The sequence below is a fragment of the Mustela erminea genome, chromosome 16, assembly GCF_009829155.1.
Source record: "Mustela erminea isolate mMusErm1 chromosome 16, mMusErm1.Pri, whole genome shotgun sequence".
NCBI lineage: Eukaryota > Metazoa > Chordata > Mammalia > Carnivora > Mustelidae > Mustela > Mustela erminea.
Genome location: NC_045629.1, coordinates 13,262,507 through 13,284,532, shown reverse-complemented (window position 1 = coordinate 13,284,532; position 22,026 = coordinate 13,262,507). Strand labels below are relative to the sequence as shown.

Below are 22,026 nucleotides of genomic sequence, written 5' to 3'. Positions count from 1 at the left end.
CAGAAACAGGCACCCAGCTGAGCAGAGTATCCAATGTAGGACTTGATCCTAGTACCCTGGGGTCATGACCTGAGCCAAAGGCAAATGCTTAACCATCTGAGCCACCCAGGGTCCCCTAGTTCATTCCTTTTTACTGTTGAGTAGTATTCTGTACTGTGGATGTACTATTATTACTCCGTCTAATCATTCATCTGTTGAAGGACATCCAGGTTGTTTTCAGTGTTTGGCCATATTGTGAATAAAGATGCAATGAACATCTATGTTCTGGTTTCTGGAAATTTTCATTTTTTTGGGATAAATGCTCAGAGGAGCAACTGCTAGAGAGCATGGTAGTTGAATGTCTTGTTTCTTTTCTTTTCTCTCTTTTCCCTCCCTCACTTCCTCTCTTCCCTCCTTCCACATTTTATTTATTTTTACTATGTAAACTCTACCCCCAATGTGGGGCTTGAACTCATGGGCCTGAGGTCATGTGGGGCTTGAACTCATGGGCCTGAGGTCAAGAGTTGCATGCTCTACTGACTGAGCCAGTCAGGCATCCCTGAAATGTACAGTTTTTAAAGAAACTGTCAAACTTTCTAGAGTGGCCCTTTCATTTTACATTCCCACCAGCAATGTGTGAGTGATCTAGTTTCTCCATATCCTTGTCAGCATTTGGTGTTGTCACTTTAAATTTTGGCGACTCTGATGGATATATAGTGATAATTCATGGAAGTCTTAAGTTTGTATTTCCCTAACAGCTGGTTGATGCTGAGTATCTTTTCAAGTGCTTATTTGTTTATAAATCCTTTTTGATGAAATCTCTGGTCATGTCTTTTGCCTGTTTCCTAGATGGATTGATTTCTTCTTTAAACTATTGAGTTTTGAGAGTTTTTTATTCTAGATACTAGTCCTTTGCTGTTATTTGGCTTACAAGTATTTTATCCCAGTCTGCAGTCTTTCATCTTTTTACCAGGATCATTCACAGAGCACAGGTTATAAAAGGCAAACATCAATTTTTCCTTTTATGAATCATGATCCATAAGCATAAATGCTTTTATTGAAAAGCATATCTATCACGATAGCCTGAAGATTTTCTCCCTTTCCCCTGCTAAAATATAAATAGCTAAATGTTTTACTTTTAACTACAGGATCTGTTTTGGGTTAGTTTTTGTATAAGGTGTGAGACTCGGGTTCATTTACTTGTCTAGGAACATCCAATTGCTAGAGCATTTACTGAAATGGCTATCTTCCTCTGTGAGCTACTTCTGTACCTCTGTTAAATCATTAGGGCATATCTGTATGGGTCTATTTATTGTTTCTCTATTCTGTCCCACTGCTGTATGTATCTATTCCTTTACCAGCATCACACAGTCTACGTGAAGGTTTGAAATCAAAGAACGATTTCCCTACTTTTTAAATTCTTTTTCAAAATGGCTTTAGTTGTTCTAGGCCCTTTGCCCCTCTATCTATATTTTAAAATAATATTGTCAAATATCTATCAAAAAATATTACTGCAACTTTGATAGGTATTGGATTAAACCTCTGGATCAATCTGTGAAGTGACATCTTTACTAGGTTGAGTACTCCAAACAATGAACATAGTATGTTTCCTCATTTATTTGTATTTTTTTTTCATCAGCATTTTGCAGTTTTTAGCATATATGTCCTGTTCTGTACATGTTATTTTTAGATTTAAACCTAGGTATTTTTCTTTTTGTGTGATTATAGATGGTACTGTATTTTAAATTTTGGTGTTCTTTGCTATATATAGAAATACAATAGTTTTCTTTTAAAAAGTAAGCTCTATGCCCAACATGGGGCTTCAACTCACAACCCTGAGTTCAAGAGTCACATGCTCTACCAACTGAGCACCATAAATATAAGAGATTTTTTATACATTTGTCTTGTATCCTGTAATTTTCTTGAACTCACTCATTAACTAGTTTGTGTATGTGTGTATGTGTGTGTGTGTGTGTATATGTGTGTAAATTCCATAGGTTTTCCTAGAGACAATCATGTCAGCCACGTCAGCCACAAATAAAAAGTTTTATTTCTTTCTTTCTGAGCTGTCTGCCTTTATTTCCCTTTCCTGCTTTATTGCACTAATTAGAACTTCCACCAATATCTTCAATAATAGTGAGAGCAGACATCCTTGCCTTGTTCCTGATCTAAGGGCTAAAAGATTTAGCCTTTATCATATGTATAATGTTAACTGTGGTTTTGTTGATGCTTTTTAACGAGCTGAGGAAGTATTCTTTAATTCCTTTTTAGTTTTAAAACATATGGGTATTGAATTTTGTCAAATCCTTTTTCTGCACTGATCAATCTTGACAGAGGTCTGTCAGTCTTAATGACCTTGAAAAGAAGTTTTTCATTCATTTTCTCTATCATAATTTACCTGTTTTCAATTTCACTGGTTTCTGCTCTTATCTTTATTATTCCTTTCTTCTATTTGCTTTGGGTTCCTGAGGTGGAAGCTAAGATTCTTAACTTGAGACGAGACGACTTTTATTCTATTATATGCCTTTAAAGCTATACAATTCCCTGTCTGTACTGAAGTACCCGTCACCTATAATTTCTGATATGTTATAGTTTCATTTTCATTCAGTTCAATGTATTTTTAAGTTTCCTTTAAGACGTCCACTAGACACAGATTATTTAGAAGTGTGTTGTTTAGTTTCCAAGTCTTTTGGAGATTTTTTTTTCCAGTTATTGCTTACTGATAATCAGATTAACAAAACTCAAAGGAGAAATAAACAAATCCATAATCATAATTGGAGGCTATTACTGATTTCTAGTTTAATTCCACTGTTTAGTTTATTTCCAGTTTTCTACTGGTTTTTGCTTCACATATCTTGCATCTCTATTTTTTGATATATATGCATTTAGGATTGCCAGGTCTTCCCAGCAGACTCTAAAATAATGTCCCACTCTGTCTCTGGCAATTTTCTTTGCTTGTAGGTCTATTCTATTTTATATAAATAAAGTCACTCTTGCTTCTGATTAATGTTTATATGATGTATCTTTCCAATAATTTTATTTTCAACTTGCCTGTATCATTATATTTGAAGTGAATTTCTTACAGATACCCATACAGTTGGGTCATGTTCTTTAATCCTCTCTGCCATTTTTTTTTTATTCATATATTTAGATCATGTACATTTCATGTCATTTTTGCAATGTGAGGGCTTAAGTCTGTCATTTTGTTTTCTATGGCTGATTTTGGTTTTATTTTTCCTACCTTTCTGAGGGTTAATTTGAACCTTTTTAAAAATTCGATACTGATTTACCTATTGTTTATTAGTCTATCTCTTTGTATATTCTTTGGTAGTTACTCCAGGTATTGCATATATATATATAATCACAGTCTACTAGTGTTGTCTTTTTACCAAATCAGGTGAAGTATAGTACCCTTAGCTCCCCTGATGGCCCTTTCTTCACCATGGTTTATGGTATTTCCTATATGTACACCAAGAACACACTAGACATTACTGTTCTGCTTCATTTGTCAAGCATAATTTGTAAGACTTCTAAGTTTTAAGAGAAGTCTATCGTAATTATCCATACTTTATGTTACCAGTGTTCCTTCAAAGATTCTTTATCATTTCATTTGTTAGATAACTTCCATTAGCCACTGTTTTGTAGATCTGCTATTAATAAGTTCTTAGCTTTCTTTCACCCTGATAATGTCTTTATTTTTCTTCATTCTTGAAAGTATTTTTGCTAGTTCTAGCATCCTGAAAATTATTCTCTTTCAGTTCCTGAAACTACTGTGTATTTCTTTGACCTCCACTGTTTCTGATGAGAAGTCTGCTGTCATTTGAATTAGTAAGTTGCTTCTTGCTGCTGTTGTAATTTTTCTTTGTCTTTAGCTTTCAGAGATTTGACCATTGACAAATTTGGTATGGTGTGGATTTGTCTGGATTTATCCTGTCTGGAGTTAGCTCAGCCTCTTAAATCTAGGTTTATGTCTTCCGCCACATTTGGCAAATTTTTGGTCATTATTTGAGTACTTTCAGAGCCATCTTCCTTCTGCTTTCCTTCTAGGAATCTGATAACACAATGTTAGAGTTTGTGTTATGGTTTCACAGGTCCCTGAGGCACTGCTCATTTTTTTTCCAGTCTGTCTTCTCTCTCTAGTATAGACTGAGTAATTTCTATTTTTCTATCATCCAGTTCACTATTTCTTTACTCTGTCCCTTCATTCTGCTGTTGACCCCATCCACTGAGCCTTTTTTATGTTAATTATATTTTTCATTCTAAAATTTCTATCTGGTTCTTCTTACTTATACTACCTTTGCTGAGACTTTTTTTTCCACTTGTTTTAAGCATGTTAATTGTTTGCTGAGGCATTTTTATGATGGTTGCTTAAACATTTTTTTAATCAGTTCTAACACCTCTGTCATCTAGTATCTATTGACCCCCCCCCCCATTCAGTTTGAGATCTTCCTGGTTCTGGGTATGAAGAGTGATTTTCTAATGATATCTGGACATTTGGGGCACTGTGTTATGAGATTCTGGATCTAATTTAAACCTGCACTTTTGCTGGCTTCCCCTGATACCAATCCCACAGAAAAATGAGTATCGGAAACCTCATTAAAGTAAGCTAACGGTAGAAGCAGAACCATAAGTTTTTCTGCCATGTTTGGGTATAATAGAATGGTTTGCTTTCCTGGTCCTTTGGCTAGAAAGTAGGCTTCTTTTTTCCCGCTGCACCTGCTGGCCTTTCTGGATTGCCAGTTTCTCTAGAACCCAATCTGAAGAAAATCAAGGGAAATCACTGATATGTCACTTTCCTCAGATCCCAAGGCCTCTAAGCTGGTCAGCCTTCTTCACTCTAACTTTCAGTCTTCTTGTAATTGTTTTACATATAATATTCAAAGTTTTAGATGTACTTGGCAGATAGGAGAGCATTCTTCTAGATGCTGAAGCCCTTTGGTTGTTGCGTTCATGTTTTAATTAGTTCCTAAGTCCTGTAGAGATTAAGATTCGATTTTGCTCTTTGTGGATCACAGAATGGTACTCTACCTCCTCAAAACACCTGATCATGAAGTATTTTTAGCTTTCAGGTAAAATCTGATGGATGATGATATTATGTAGTGCTTGTCTATAAATCTTTTAAAAATGGAATTAGAAAAGATTATTTCTTAATATCCTTGGTTTCTGAGAAGCAAGTTAATTTACATAACTAAGTAAAGTTCCCTCATGAATGTAGGAAATTCCTGCCCAGATCAAATTTAAACAATTATTTTAATTATTAACACAAAATTTCTGTAATAAGTGCTGCTAAAACATTAATGGAATTTACTTTAGTGTTCAGCCAAATGACAACAGTAATTTGCTGTTTACAAATATATACCTACTGTTACTAGTTAAGAATAAAGAAAATGAACACAAAGGCATCAGAAACAGAACTAGAAATCTATGATTATTTTCTAGTACTTGATGCTTTATCATCTGACTTTATAGTATTTTCTTTTCTTTTTAAATTTTATTTATTTAAGTAATCTCTACACCCTTGGCCTCAAACTCACAACCCAGAAATCAAGACTTGTATGCTCTTCTGACTGAGCTGGCCAGGAGCCCCATAGTATAAGGTTTTTTTTAAACCAAAATGTATTCAATTTTGGCCTTAGAGTTTCTTAAAATCAATAAGAAAATCAATAATAATCCATAGGATATGTTTCAGAGGTCCTGAAACCCTCACAATACATTGGCTATTACTGTTTCTAAATACAACACCTCTAATAAAGAGTGCCTCTCTGAAACAGGCAGCTTTACCTGTCTATTTTAAGCTGAACAAAGGGGCAGAACAAATTTCTCTCTGGGTTCACTGTGCAAAGTGCAATATTACTCTTGTATGTAATTAAATTGTAATTACTAGCAACAAGAAGTAAAGCATTAATTGGTAGCTGTAGGAAATGCATTAAAGAACAGTCACAGAGCACTTCATCAAGTATAGATAGGTATAATGTCATACTTTAGGAAGAATTTTTCAGTGAAAATACCAATGCTGTTGAATTACTATAGTCAATTTATTTACTCACTGCTTATTATGTTAAAGGCATACTGTTAAGCTGCTGCCTAGCATCTTATTCTCTGCTATCCTTAGAAAAATGACATTTTAAAATCATTTATTTTCTCAAATCCCTTTTCGTAACTGCTGCTGAGAGTCTTACCCAGAGGTGGAAAGTACAGCATTACTCTAGGCAAACTACTTACTTCTTTAGCCTCTTTCCTGACTTTTATAAAATAGAGTGTAGCAATACTTTCACCTTAGGGAGGTGATTCTTATCCTTAGGGAGAATTAACTATCTACTCATCTACATATAGTATATAAATACCATATCCAAATACAGAAAGCATAAAAAGAACATGTGTTCTTTTTATGATGTGTTCAGAAAGCTTGTAGCAGTTCAGCCTGATCAATGGAAATAATTGAGATACTTTATGCTTTGTATAATGTTACAGAAAAATAATAAAATACCTTCCCTATTGAAGCAAGAGTAGATACAATAGCTACAAACATATCTTGATATATTTCCAAATTTCATTAGTGTTCCTTTTTTCTCTCAGGATAAATACATGCAAAGATGTGTTAAAGCATTTCGGCGTCAAGAGAAGGCTCAGAATATGATTTAAGAGTTTAAGATGAATGTTACAAGGCAAAACATTTCAAACAGAAGAAATTTTCCTACTCTACGATATTCAAAGACTAAAAAGCTTACCGGAGATATACCAATAAAGTAATATTAAGTATACAATACATTTCAATTAAGTGAAAAGATGAACATTTAAAAGGGTCTCTTATTTACCTCTTCTACATTGGAAGCAGTCTTGGCGGAAGTTTCCATGAAGATAAGTCCATGTTCTCGTGCAAAAGCTTCACCTTCTTCTTTTTTTACTTCTCTTCTAGATTCTAAATCACTAAATATAGGAAATAAAAGGCCATGTTATTAACCAGCACAGTATAAATAGAGTTATCTGTGAAAAGTGTAACAAAAGATTCAAAGTTGTGCTGACTATTCTTTTGATTAATTTTTAACACATAATAATAACAACTGACTTATTCTGGGTATTATGAAGGTCAAATGGCTAGAATGTGCTTAGTTTCAAGGAATAAATTATCCAACACAAGATCCGGAGTTAGAATCCTAGAACACTGTAAGTAAGAGAAACCTAAATGAAACATCTATCAACATCCAGCTCTAGAGTATAGTGGGTTCCCAATGAAGGGAAATCTCTTACTCAAAATAACAATTCAAGAGAGAACACTAGTCTAAACTTTCAGCCAGACTGAGTTTCTATGAATGTGATTTAAAAACAAATCACTTAATTTCCAGAAGCTCTAGGAAATTGATTAATAAAATCCAAAGTACTAAAGACACATTAATTAGATTATTAATCTTACTTGGTTTAACTCCCAGTTAAACCAAGTTACTATTAACAGTAAAACTGTTAAACTATTAAACAGTAAAACTGTTAATAGAAAAAGGGAGAGAGAAACAAAAGTCTAATCTAGAAGTTTCGGGGGGAAAGAACAGTACTCATTTTTTTTGTACAGGAACTGTATTAGGAAGGTGGGGGGAAGCAGTGGTCTCTTTAAAGTGTGTTTTATGGGCGCCTGGGTGGCTCAGTGGGTTCAAGCCTCTGCCTTCAGCTCAGGTCAAGACCCCAGGGTCCTAGAATCGAGCCCCAGATCGGGCTCTCTGCTCAGCAGGGAGCCTGCTTCCTCATCTTTCCTACCTGCCTCTCTACTTGTGATCTGTCTGTCAAATAAATAAATAAAATCTTTTTTTTTTTTAAAGATTTTATTTATTTATTTGACAGAGAGAGATCACAAGTAGGCAGAGAGGCAGGCAGAGAGAGGGGAGGAAGCAGGCTCCCTGTCGAGCAGAGAGCCCGATGTGGAACTCGATCCCAGGACCTGAGATCATGACCTGAGCCGAAGGCAGCGGCTTAACCCACTGAGCCACCCAGGCGCCCAATAAATAAAATCTTTAAAAAAGTGTCTTATTATAAAAACTTATAGTTTTTATTACTATAAAATATTTAAAGCACATAGAAAAGGATGGAGAATAGAATACCCATGTACTTCCATCTAGCCCTGATTATTCAGACACATTTATATCAGATTTCTTCACTGTTGAGAAACAAAATCAAGTTATAGTTGATTCACCACTTCTGTACCTGTCTGCTCCTGATCTCATTCTTTCCTTTTACCTCAAAGGTAACCACTTCTCTGTATTTAATGTTTCCACTCTCATGCATGTTTTTTATATGTATACTCATGTTTATAGCCATACAAGAAAGGGTTTTTGCACATTAAGAAAAATTCAGATTTAGCTATCATTCTTCAACTTGTTAGTTTTGGTCAACATGATTTTTTTGGGGTTACTGACATACTCTATGTAGATCTAGTTTCTTAATGTTTTATTGCCATATTATGTAGTCTAGTGAATGAATGCAACACAATTTATTTTTAATTTCCATTTGAAAAAGTTATTTATAATTTTTCATTATTAAAAACAGCGTTACAATAAAAAGTTATACATTTTTTGTGTACATGTGCCAAAACTTTTCCAAGGTAGTAAAATGTTAGAAAGTACTGTATTTTCCAAGTACAGTATCTGGTATACATGTGCCATGACTCAGTGAATTAGTATGGAAAAGAAGAGAAAATATCAGACTGTATCACCCACTGTTATATGGAATTTTGTTTTTTATGTATGTATACATAAAATTTGTGCACTAAGACATGATAGAAAATGTATTTAAGTCAAATGAGAAAGCTCAAAAGCCACTGCACTTGAATATATACTTGGTACAAAGATGTCTTCCAAAACAGCTGCATAATTGATACTCTTAGTGGCAATGTTTGAAAGTTCCCATTGTATCACCTCCTCACCAACATGTGGTAAGATCACACTTGTTAATATATGTCACTCTGATGACTGTGAAAGGTACTGCACATTAATGTTAGTTTTTCTTTTAATTTGGTTATCAGTTTCACAAATATCCATTATCATCATTATTAAATTAGAAATACAGAAAATTCTAAGAAAAGTAAATCATTCCTTCATTCAACAAATATCTACTGAATGCCTTTTATAAGCCAGGAATTTTGGTAAGCCCTTGGGATGTATTAATGAAGAAGTCAACAAAAAAGTGTACATTCCAGTAGAGGACAGACAATAATACTGAGTAAAGAATATAGTATGTTAGAAAGTGGTAAATGTGGAAAAGCAGAGTAAGCAGAATCAGAAGTGCCAGGGAGAGGAGGGAGGTTACTCTATAAATAGTGTAGTCATCCTAAAATTGACTTACTTAATCATTGTTCTTGGTCCTGTTTTTCTACCGAAAAGTGACCTTTTTCACATATGTGCATAACCATGCTGTATCTGTAACTCCATGTCCTAATTTTTTCACTTAATATTAGAATCTATATCATTATATCTTTTTCACAAACACTATTTTTAGTGATTAATTAATATTGCATCACAGTTCATTTAACCATTTCCTTGGATGATGAGTAACACAGTATAAACCTAGTACTGTGAAGTGTTTTACATGGATTATTTCATTTAATGTACCTGACAGATGAGGAAATGGAGGAAAAAAGAGGGCAGGTTAAAACAACCAAGTTCACAGTCTAGGAAGAGCTGATGGAGGAGATGGAACCACGACCCAGATGACTGTGTCATATAGGGATTACTTTTTCTGATAAAAACTGAAGAAGTTTTTGTCAAATATGGAAAAATACAAAGAAAAAAAAAAGACCCATAATTTCAATTTCCAAAGGTAACTAACATCTTGAATACAATCCCATACTGCTCCTTTGTCTCTTTCTTCCTACTGGAAGATGCTCATACCCACTACTGTATTTTGCGTTTTTTATCATTTTCCCATTTGGAGTCCTTCAGTATAATTTTTACTGAGTGTAAAGAATGGTGGTTTTTTATGCAAATTTATATCACACAAACTAGGGATAAAGCAAAACACAGATGTTAAAGTCTCATCCATCTAATATTAAGTTACATCACTGTTTGAACGTTACAAAATTCACCAGGAATTGAATGCCTTTAAAAAGCTGGCTGACCAGGGGCACCTGGGTGGCTCAGTGGGTTAAAGCCTCTGCTTTCCGCTCAGGTCATGATCCCAGGGTCCCGGGATCGAGCCCTGCATCAGGCTCTCTGCTCAGCGGGGCGCCTGCTTCCACCTCTCTCTCTCTTTCTCTCTCTCTCTGCCTACTTGTGATATCTGCCTCTCAAATACATAAATAAAATCTTTTAAAAAGATTTTATAATTATCGATAAGCTGTCAATTATGTTTACAAAGTTGTCACTTAGCTCATTATCAGTAACCGTTGTTGGTTTTTTTTTTTTTTAAAGATTTTATTTATTTATTTGACAGAGATCACAAGTAGGCAGAGAGGCAAGCAAAGAGAGAGGAAGGGAAGCAGGCTCCCTATTGAGCAGAGCCTGATGCTATGCAGGGATTGATCCTAGGACCCTGGGATCATGACCTGAGCCGAAGGCAGAGGCTTTAACCCACTGAGCCACCCAGGCACCCCTCAGTAACCATTGTTTAAGTAATTGAAACTTCTGAGTGATTTTGTAACTTTCAGTTGTTACATTTTAAAAATAATTTGCAATTCATAAAAAGCCATCTAAGCATTTAGTGCAAGTGCTCAAAAAACACTCCTAAAAATGTGAAATGTTAGAAAGTTTGATATAAAATATTACAAAGGGAACCACAAGAATGTGACATGCTGTTTAGATGTCCATGCTATGAAATATTAGTGGTTTAAGATGAGAACAAAAAGGAGGGCAAACTAAGTTTACAAATATTATAGCACAGGCAGGGTAATATACCCAACTATAATCCGAGGGCCTCCTAGGTGCCAAGCCCTTTCCTACATCTGGGGACAGACTACTCGGCAAAATAGACAAAAATCCCAAACCCCACAGGCCGCAAGGAGCTTATATTCTAGTAGGAATAAAAAAATGGTGGGGGGGAACCCTAGCAACAGTGATGTGGTAACAAGCTCCTGGAATTCATCCCCCTTATCTGACAGTCATTCTTAAGGGAAAATTAGCTTTCAATTGCGCAAAATATTCAAGAAAAACCTCTTCCCTTAAGTACCCTTTATCCTATTTTAAGCATATGCTATATCTTATTTAAACAATACCTTATTTGGGGATAAAATTACTCTGTTTTCCACACCATTATCTCTGATTACATTTGCATTTGCAAATGTTATCTTAGCAAAGAGGGTTAAAGACATGTACTTTTGAGGGACTGTTCAAAAAAAAAAATATGCCAATTTAGGATGCATGATCTTTTTTTCATCACACCCTTCCTTACTTTGGTTGTTTCCTCAGTCTTCCAGGCATAAACATCATAAAACATTTAAACTGTTTTCATTAGTTAATTACTCTTCTTTCCTAAATCATTCTCTTAATTCACACCCTTTTTGTTGAGGGTTTGTAGTATAACCCTTGACTATTAAGAATTTTTCATCTTTGTGGACCCTGCTCCCTATTTCTTGTATAACCAATTTAAAATGCCATAGTTAAGAAAAATCTGTGTCATCTGTCACTCTGACTAGGTCACTGCCCTCCTCAAATCCCTTCATTGGCTCCCTACTGCTTAATGCATCTAATTCAAAAATCGCCTATTCCCTGTTTCCATGTCTACCCCAATTCACCTCATCTAATAATAATCACCTCATTTATCTCTGTTCATTCCCATTCACTCTCTGTATGTCATACATCCTTTGTTCCCGTCTCCTAGTTTTCCCTTAAAATGTCTTTCCATAGCTATTATACTCTTAATTATAAAGGCCACCAACCTACAATCATTAGAAACACCTCTTGTATATGATTTTTCCTTTTACATTTAGACTATAAGTTCCTCATGGGCAGGAACAAAATTTTAAACCATCAGTAAGTTGCCATCTACCATGTCTGAGACCCAAAGAAAACACTAGTAAAATTAAAAGTATGAAAATTCTCTTTATTCTCCAAATATTCTCCTCTTATTATTTCACACATCACTACTGAATGGTAGTATGAATGCTTCTTTTTTTTTTATTTTTAAATTTTTTATAAACATATAATGTATTTTTATCCCCAGGGGTACAGGTCTGTGAATTGCCAGGTTTACACACTTCACAGCACTCACCATAGCACATACCCTCCCCCAATGTCCACAACACCCACTTATGGTTTGTCTCCCTCCCAATCCCATCTTGTTTCATTTATTCTTCTCCTACTCCTTTAACCCCCCATGTTGCATCTCAACTTCCTCATATCAGGAAGATCATATGATAGTTGTCTTTCTCCGATTGACTTATTTCGCTAAGCATGATACCCTCTAGTTCCTTCCATGTCGTCACAAATGGCAAGATTTCATTTCTTTTGATGGCTGCATAGTATTCCATTGTGTGTATGAATGCTTCTATATCACAAAGACTAAAGTTTCCCTACAATAGCTTTAATCTTGAAAGGTTGAAATAATTTAAATGAGGAAAGAATAACCATGAAAAGCCTTGAGCAAAGGCCAAGATGAAAGATATTTCCAGTTACAAAGAAGTAATCAATAATTGGCCTTTTCCAATTGAAATATCATATAAGTAAATATCTTCTCTTAAACAGCAAACCTTGATTTCTATTAAAATAACTTTCTAAAATTAAATCTATACAGTAAAATGCTATTTGCTATCTATTTTTCCAGCTTTACTGCAGTATAATTGACATAAAAGAAACTGCACATTTAATATAAAATGATGAGTTTGACATGTTTATCTATGAAGCCATTCACCTCCCATAGGTTTTCTCACACCCCACACTATAATCCATCCTTTCCTCCTACTTTACCCCAGGCAACTAACGATCTGCTTTTTGAATTTTCCAGGATTTTATATAAATGGAATCACATGATATGTCTTCATTTTTGTCTGGGTTTTTGCACTCTGCATAATTATTTTGAGATTCATCTACTTTGTTGCACATACCAATAGCTCATTCTTTATTGCTGAGTGGTATTCCACTGCATAACTATATCACAACTTACCCATTCGCTTATTATTTGTAATATGGGTTGTTTCCCACTTTGGGGCTATTACAAATAAAGCTGGTAGTGTGTGTGTGTATAATTCTTTGTGTGGCCCTATGGATAAATATCTAGGAATGGAATGTGCAGGCAGTATGTTAGATGTATGTTTACATCTTGCAGTGTAGTTGTTATCATTTTACACTCCCAAAAGCAGTATAAGGATTTCAGTTCTACATCCTTGCCAACACTCAGTATGTTAATCTTTTTAATTTTAGCTATTTTAAGGAGTACATAATTGTATGTACATCATAGGGATTTTATTTTTTTTTAAGATTTTTATTTATTTGGGGGAGAGAGAGAGAGAGAACATGAGTGGGGGACAGGCAGGAGAGGAAGAAGCAGACACCCTGCTGAGCAGGGAGACCGATGAGGTGCTCCATCCAGGGACTCCAGGATCATGACCTGAGCCAAAGGCAGATGTGTAACCAAATGAGCCACCCAGAAGCCCCATCACTGAGGTTTTAATCTGCATTTCCTTCATGATTAGTGGTGTTAAGTATTTTTTATGTGTTTACTTGCCAACAATACATATCTTCTTTAGTAAAGTGCTGCACACTTTTTCTTTTGCACATTAAAAAAAAACTGGGTTATCTTTTTATTAATGAATTGTAACAATTCTTCATATATTTCTAGAAACAAACATTTTGTTGGATATAGGTTTTATGTTGTAATATTTTCTCCTAGTCTGTAGCTTCCCTTTCATTTTTGAAACTTTTTTTTTTTTAAAGCAAAAGTTTTTAATTTGGTTGAATTTGAACCTTAAACAACATAGATTTTAACTGCAAGGGTCCATTTACATGTGAATTTTTTTCAATAAATACAGTATTGTACAGGGGAGTGCCTTTATGGCCAGTTGGTTAAGTGTCTGACTCTTTGATTTCGGCTCAAGTCATGATCTCCAGGTTGTGAGACTGAGCCCTGCATAAGGTTCCATACTGGGTGTGGAGCCTGCTTAAGACTCACTCTCTCACTTTGCTTTGCCCCCATTACTGTATGGTACTGCAAATGTATTTTTCTCCCTTATGATGTTCTTAATAACATTTTCTTTTCCCTAGCTTACTTTATGGTAAGAGTACAATATATAAGACATATAAATACAAAATATGTGTTAATCAACTATTTGCTCTCAGTAAGGCTTCTAGTCAACAGTAGCCTATTAGCAGTTAAGTTTTTGGTAATCAAATGCAAATTTTGGACTGTGTGTTGTTCAAGAGTCAAATATATAGTTGGTTTTCTCTCTTTTACGCCTTTTTTCTGTCCCATTTAAAAAATGTTTGACAAATCAACAAAACTAAAAGGCAACCAATGGAATGAGAGGAGATATTTGTAATGTATCAGATAAAGGGCTAGTATCTATAATCTATGAAGAAATTAACCACTTAATACTCAGAAAATACATAATCCAGTTACAAAATGGGGAAAGACATGAACAGACATTTCTGAAAGGAAGACATACAAAAATGGCTAACAGACATGAAATAATGCTCAACATCACTCATCATCAGGGAAATACAAATTAAAACCACAATGAGGGGGTGCCTAGGTGGCTCAGTCAGTTAATTGTCTGTCTTTGGCTCAGGTCATGGTCTCAGGGTCCTAGGATCAAGCCCGGAGTCCGGCTCCCTGCTCAGCAGGCGGTCTGCTTCTCCCTCTCCCTCTGCCCTTTCCCGTGTCCTCTCTATCTTAAATAAATAAAGAGAATCTAAAAAAAAAAAAAAAAGAAAAACAAAACCCCACAGTGAAATACTACCTCACACCGGTCAGAATGGCTAAAATTAGCAACTCAGAAAATAATGGACGTTGGCGAGGATGCAGAGAAGGAGGAACCCTCTCACAATGTTAGTGGGAATGCAAAGTGATGCAGTCACTCTGGAAAACAGTATGGAGGTTCCTCAAAAAGTTGAAAACAGAACTACCCTATTACCCAGCAATTATACTGCTAGATATTTATCCAAAGGATACAAACAGTGATTCAAAGGGGCACACGCACCCAAATGTTTATAGCAGCAAGGTCCACAATAAGCCAAAATATGGAAAGAGACCAGACGTCCATAGATGGATGAATGGATAAAGAAGATATATATATATATAATTATATATTATAATTTTATAATACAAAACTATATAAATCATAGAAAAATAAAAATTATAAAAATTCTATGAATATATAAAAATATATACTAAAATATTTCTCAGCCATCAAAAAGAATGAAATCTTGCCATTTGCAACAACATGGATGGAATTAGAGCATTATGGTAAGTGAAATAAGTCAAAGACAAATACCATTTGATTTCACTCACGTGGAAATTAAGAAAACGAAACAGATGAACATACAGGAAGGAAAGAAAAAATAAAGTTAAGATAAAAACAGGGAGGGAGGCAAGCCAGAAGGGACTCTTAAATATAAGGAACTGAGGGAGCTGGGACAGGAGGTGGGTAGGGGGATGGGGTAACTGGGTGATGGGCATTAAGGAGAACACCTGTAATGAGCACTGCACGTTATATGCAAGTGATGAATCACTAAATTCTACCACTGTAACTAATACTACACTGTACGTTAACTAACTTGAATTTAAATAAAATCTGAAAGGAAAGAAAAAAAGAAAAAATGTTTGACAAAACCACAGTCACTAAAATTGTTTTCTTCTAGAATTTTTAAACATTTTTATCTCTTACATTTAGGTTTATGATCCACTTCAAGTTAACTTCTGTATATAGTGTGAGGTAAGGGTCAAGATTCATTTTTGGATACATGGCTACTCAACTGTTCTAGCACCATTTGAAGAAATATTATCCTTTCCCAACTGAACTGCCTTGGCACCTTTGTCAAAAAATTAACTTGACGTGTGTATGCGTGTATGAATATACTTCTGGGCATCTTACTCTGTTCCACTGATTTACATCTATCTATGCCAAAACCAGACAAAACTGATTACAATACCTTATAATAAATCTTGAAATAAGCCTAAAGAATTTTGACTGGGATCGCAATGAATCTTTAGGTCAATTTGGGAAGACCTGCCATCTTAAAAATACTTAGTTTTCCAATCAGTGAATATAGTATATCCCTCCATTTATTTAGGGTTTTGTTTTTTTTTTTTCACTAAAGGACTCTACAGTTAAGAAAGTAGTCATCTCACATAGGAAGTTTAGGAAGACCATGGTAAGTAACTACAGCTTAGAGTTGGGGGATAAACTAGCTGTGAAAAAAATACTTCCTTAAAAATTATTGAGGAATTATTTATTTATTTTTAAATATTTTATTTATTTATTTGAGGGGGAGAGAGAGCGAGAGCAAGTGAGCGACCATGAGCTAGGGGGAGGAGGGGAAGGGGAGGGAGAAGTGGGTTCTCCACTGAGCAGGGAACCCAATGCAGCACTCGATCCTAGGACCCTGGGATCATGATCTGAACCGAAGATAGAAGCTTAACCAAACGAACCACCCAGTGCCCCAGGGATTATTTTTTATTGCGATATAACTGACACATAACACTTAAGTTTAAGGTGTACATTTATATAACACAATATGACTACAACCACAGGCCTTGGCGAGCACCTCTATCACATCATGTAATTATCACTTCATTCTGTAGTAGAAAACACCTTTGTAAATACTATGTTTTTCTTTTTCATACAGGGATTAGAAGTTTCTCATGGGCAACAACCAATTTTAAGTCATCAGCAAGAACCTACTCACCATCTTTCAGACAAAAAGACGACACTGGTAAGATGTAAGTATGAACATTTGAAAGTATGAACATTTTATTTGTTGCCACTGTAATTTTCAAACAAAATTGTGAAAACTTTCTTACTTCAAACTTTAGAGAAACTATGTCCAAAAAACTGTTTTCTCATGTACTATTATTTTAAATGTAGAGCACAAGGGCATTCATTGCAAATAATGCTCCCTAGAGTTATAAAATGAAATAAGATTAAAAAAAAAAAATTAGGATGACACTAATACAAAAGCTTAGAAATAAGCTTAAAAGTACTAATATGGTATCTACTGAACAATATTAAAAGTGTTTCAGAACTTTAAGTGTAAATAAACCCAAGAGATGTATTGCACAAATTCGTAATGCACATTAAGTCATAAAAGAGAAAAAATACTCCTTTGAGTTCTGCACACCTATTTCTACTGTGAAGTATTTAAAATAATTTGGATAATATTTAACAGTGACTCATCCCCCAAATACATCAGTGGGTTTTCTTTCAACTACTAGATAAACTTCCTTCAAATTATTCTTTCAAGTTTACCTTCCAACACAAACTATTTCTTTTAATAATAATGATGATGATGACGATAATGATTTCCAATGCTAAAGCTTATTAACTGTATTTTAAAAACCAAAAGAAACATCCTGGGATTTTCAAAATTTTATAATTTAAGAAACCAATAACGTACATTTGGACAAATATGTAGGAAAATCAATTATTGCATAAACAGCTATCCATAGTTTTCATCATTAATGCAAAAAAGATTTAAATTAGTCTTTTTACCTTTTATTTCCAATAAGCATAATGACCATGTTGGAATTGGAATGCTGGCGGGCATCCTCTAACCAGGTTGTCAAGTGGTTGAATGTATCTCTCCTAAATATAGAAGAAAATTTGATTACTATTTTCAAAGTGTTTCCCCTAGTAGTGTACAATGAACTGTATACATTCCATAAGGTAACTATTTTTAGCCATATCCACTTATGTAATGAGAAACAGATCTCAAGTACAATATCTGGAAATTAAATGTAACTTCGCTTTGGAAAATTCCAATGTATAAACTATATTATCAAATTGATTAACTTGGGGATGCTTATTTATATAAGAAAATAATTTCATTGTAGATCTCTGTAGTAAATTTAAATTTAATTAAAGACACAAGTTTTAAAGTCAAACAGCCAGGGAATAAAGGCAAAACCATACTTTTATAACTGGCAATCATGTTTATTTAGAGAAAGTCTCTGCACTGACCAAATGAACAGATACATTTCCAAGTTCTCACCTTGTAATATCATACACTAGCAAAGCCCCTGCGGCACCTCTGTAGTATGACCTTGTGATGGAACGAAAGGACTCTTGCCCTGCCTGTCAGGAAAGAAAAAGGTTGGGAGCTTTCTTTAATAAACTGTCATCTATATTTTCTTTTTATTCATATACAGAATATGGGCAGGTAGGGAATGAGTGTGTAAAAGAAAAGTTAACTTCACCAGTCTCAGGAAAAAGTCACAAAATACCACTATTGCTCAAAGTCAACCAGACACACATGCCCCCCCCCGCCCCCGCCCCCGCCCCCCCCCCCCCAAACAACAAGACCTCTAAACCTTTTTTGGCAATCCCTGACAACCCAATTTACTGAATGGCTTCACAATACATGAATCATTATTAGAACACAGAATGGACTCCTAGCAACTAAGCTCTGAAGACAAATTTGAAAGGAAGCAAATAACCCAGAGCCTCACATTTGAATTCAATAACCCACTCCCTGGGGCAGCTGTTGACACTAGAATAAATAAAGTCCATTGTAAATAAATGATGAATGACATCTTTACGCCCACCATCTGCTGGTGTAAAGGTTGTTGGAAGGCCAAGGATGCAGATTTTATCAGTTATATCATAAACTGCAGTGAGCTTTCAACAGTCATCAGATGGAATTCTTTGAGCAATCATTTTATTATGAAAAACAGAAAATGGCTCTGAATTTAATTTATATAATTTTTTCTGCACACTTAATCAACTTCCTCTGTATGTGATATATAATGCTTGTCAAACAGCAACAGGATGTAGAAGTCATCTTTATATCCACTTGTGAAAACAGACTTCAGAGATTATGCAAAATTAGTTAATTTCTTTCTTTTACTAGTGGCACTAATGTTCTGTTTTTTAAGAAGGCTGGTGAAGGATATACATATTGCCTCTGAGTTTAAAATTGAGACGGTTCTTACCAAAAACACTTCTGCATTTTTACTCACTTTTCTACTTTTGAGAAAAAATAAGTATGGGGGGGCATCTGGGTGGCTCAGCAGGCTAAGCATCTGCCTTCAGCTCAGGTCATGATCTCAGGGTCATGGGATCGAGTCCCACATGGGGTTCCCTGTTCAGTGGGGGGGAGGGGTCCTGCTTCTGCCCCTCCCCCTACTCCTTCTCTCTTTTTCTCTTACTCTCTCAGATAAATAAAATCTTTTTTTTTTCTTTTAAAGATTTTATTTATTTATTTGACAGAGAGGGAGACAGTGAGAGAGGGAATACAAGCAGAGGGAGTGGAAGAGGGAGGATTCCCACTGAGCAGAGAGCCCGATGTGGGACTCGATCCCAGGTCTCTGGGATCACAACCTGAGCCGAAGGCAGATGCTTAACAACTGAGCCACGGGGGCACCCCAATAAATAAAATTTTTTTAAAAAGTATGTAAATTAAATAAACACAAAGCCAGTTTTCACAATTTTTGCATTCAAAATCTACTAACCTGGAAAATATTCATGTTTTTATGCTGAGCTTTGACCTTTCAGTTAACTACTAAGCCCTTCCAACCCTCAGAATTCACAAAGACAACTCAAGTTCCACCTTCTTCTAACACTCCACATTAACTTCTTGTTCTTCCTGGCCCTCACAATATACTCCCTCCCTCCCATATCCCCCATCCCCAGCACCTAGCACTGGGCCTGGCACACAGCAGGCATGCAGAGAAAGCCTTTCCAATGAAAGAATGAATCCTAATGTCCTAATCAAGCGCACAAAATGGGTCATTACTCCATCCCACCTAAATAAGTGGATATCAGTAAATCCTAACATGCTAAGAGTCAGTAAAAATAACTTTTCTTATGTGGAAACTAAAGATTAGGCCCTCTCTTGGTACCCTGCAAACAATTCTGCCACTTCAAATAGTGCCTAATGCTAAACTAAATTACTGAGAAAGCCATCACATAAAAGAACTATACAAATAATCAACTCATTTCATAGTGTGAGGTTAAAACATTAGATGATACTAGTTAGAAGCATGAAATTTCACTAAAATTATTTTACCATAATTTACTGAGATGTAGCTTTCCAAAAAAGTTTTTGAATAAATCCAAGTTCAAAACATAAGCATTATGCATTATGAGAATTTATTTTTCAACTGCTTAGCACAGGAAAACTTAGGAATACATTTTTTAAAATTTAATTTTTTTTTATAAACATATAAGGTATTTTTAGCCCCAGGGGTACAGACCTGTGAATTGCCAGGTTTACACACTTCACAGCACTTACCATAGCACACCCACGCCCCCCAAGTAGGACTACATTTTTAAGAGATTTATTTCACTGTGAATTATATATACACCAATGAAGGAGTCTGGGTAATAATACAAAAAAGGTAATTTTTTCTTTAGTTTGTAATCAGGTTTATTGCTCTAAATATTGAGAAAAGGCAAAAGTCCTTTAAAACAATCTTGCAGGGGCATTCTATGGGAGGAGTTAAAATGAATACTGTCCAGAAAAAGACCACTATAAGATTTAAAACTATAGTGTTTATAGCTCAGATTAAAAAAACAGTGAAAAACAGTCTATTATTAATTAATTAATTTTAATATTTTATTTGTCAGAGAGAGACATTATTAACAAGTGAGCACAAGCAGGGGGAGCAGCAAACAGAGGGAGAAGTGGGCTCTCTGCTGAGCAAGGAGAGAGATGCGGGACTCAATTCCAGGACCCTGGAATCATGACCTGAGCTGAAGGCAGATGCTTAACCGACTGAGCTACCCAGGCATCCCGGGAGAATAGATTTTTAAAAAGGAAAATAGCATATGCCTACACACCACTCTCATTCCTCTTGTATTGTTTTACCAGGAACATGTTATAATATGGAAATGCTGTATATAATGGATCACTTTATACTGAATCCATTCAATCTGCTTTTGCCTACCATTACAAATTAAAAACTCAAGCTAAAAAAAATCCAAACATTCCAAGTGAGGTCTATGAACATAACCATGCATCCTAAAATCTATGATTACTTTATAATAAGCAAAGATCAATATTCAGAATAGTTTTGAATTCTTGAGACCTGCCTGGTAAGAAAGATACCCCACACATTGGCCTAGTCTCTCTGTTAATGGTATTGATAGTCTGGAAACAAACCGTGCCCAGTTCAGTTTTGAACTATGGCTTCTTTAACTATACTCAAACTGTTAAATAGCCACTGAAGTATGCACAGTAGGTATTCACATTATGTTATCATGACTGATCCCAAAGGGCCAATAAAGTTAGAAAATTAAGATCTGTGAGAATCAGTATTATGGTAATACCTCTACTTTCACTGCTAATGATTTATCTAACAATTCCAGCTATAAAGAACCCAGCCAAGAACCAAAAGGATAAAAGGATTTCTACGTAGCCAAATAAGTTGTCCAGTGCCCAAGGATGAAATCTCAGGTACTTTACTCAAGATTCAACTTAAAAAAAATCCCCATGATTGTTCTTCCTGGCCCTCACAATATAAAGATTCAGAAAAAAGATACTGAAATCTACACATATGAACAAGACTTTGGTTTGGAAGACAAGAACATTAGTAAAAATCAGATTGATTTTTAGCCTGTGTCCACCACAGCAAGCACAGAGAAAAAGTCAACCTGGACTACTTAAGTCTAGGCTTTCTAAGGGAGTCTCCAAAGGAACAAAAGTAGATCCTTCTGTGAAGAGAAACAGGATTGTAAATATCTAGAAAGAACAAAGATGTAAATTTTTTTTAAAAAACTAAGCATATTTACCATGAAAAAGAGGATTTCAGATTCTTTTAACACTGCCATGTAAGAAATGGCTTATATTTACTTCCCATCTTATACACAGGTGGGAAGTAAATAATAGTGTAGAATGGAATGTTTGAGAGATTCCTGTCCCTGTAGTTGTTTAAGAGAGGGATGACGAACAGCTGCCGCAGAAGACAAAGCTTCTCTAC

At 35.2% G+C, this 22,026-nt stretch overlaps 1 protein-coding gene across 2 annotated transcripts in view; it reads right to left on the bottom strand.

Annotated features, from left to right (window-relative positions):
- Positions 1-22,026, bottom strand: part of RAB2A (RAB2A, member RAS oncogene family) — an 89,149-nt gene that overhangs the window by 22,007 nt on the left and 45,116 nt on the right. For both annotated transcript variants that reach the window (XM_032315557.1, XM_032315558.1), the window contains exons 4-6: positions 18,099-18,181; positions 17,600-17,692; positions 6,795-6,906 (exon numbers count right to left, since the gene is read on the bottom strand). In XM_032315557.1, coding sequence (XP_032171448.1) covers positions 6,795-6,906; positions 17,600-17,692; positions 18,099-18,181 — 288 coding nt within the window. The remainder of the gene's footprint in view (positions 1-6,794; positions 6,907-17,599; positions 17,693-18,098; positions 18,182-22,026) is intronic.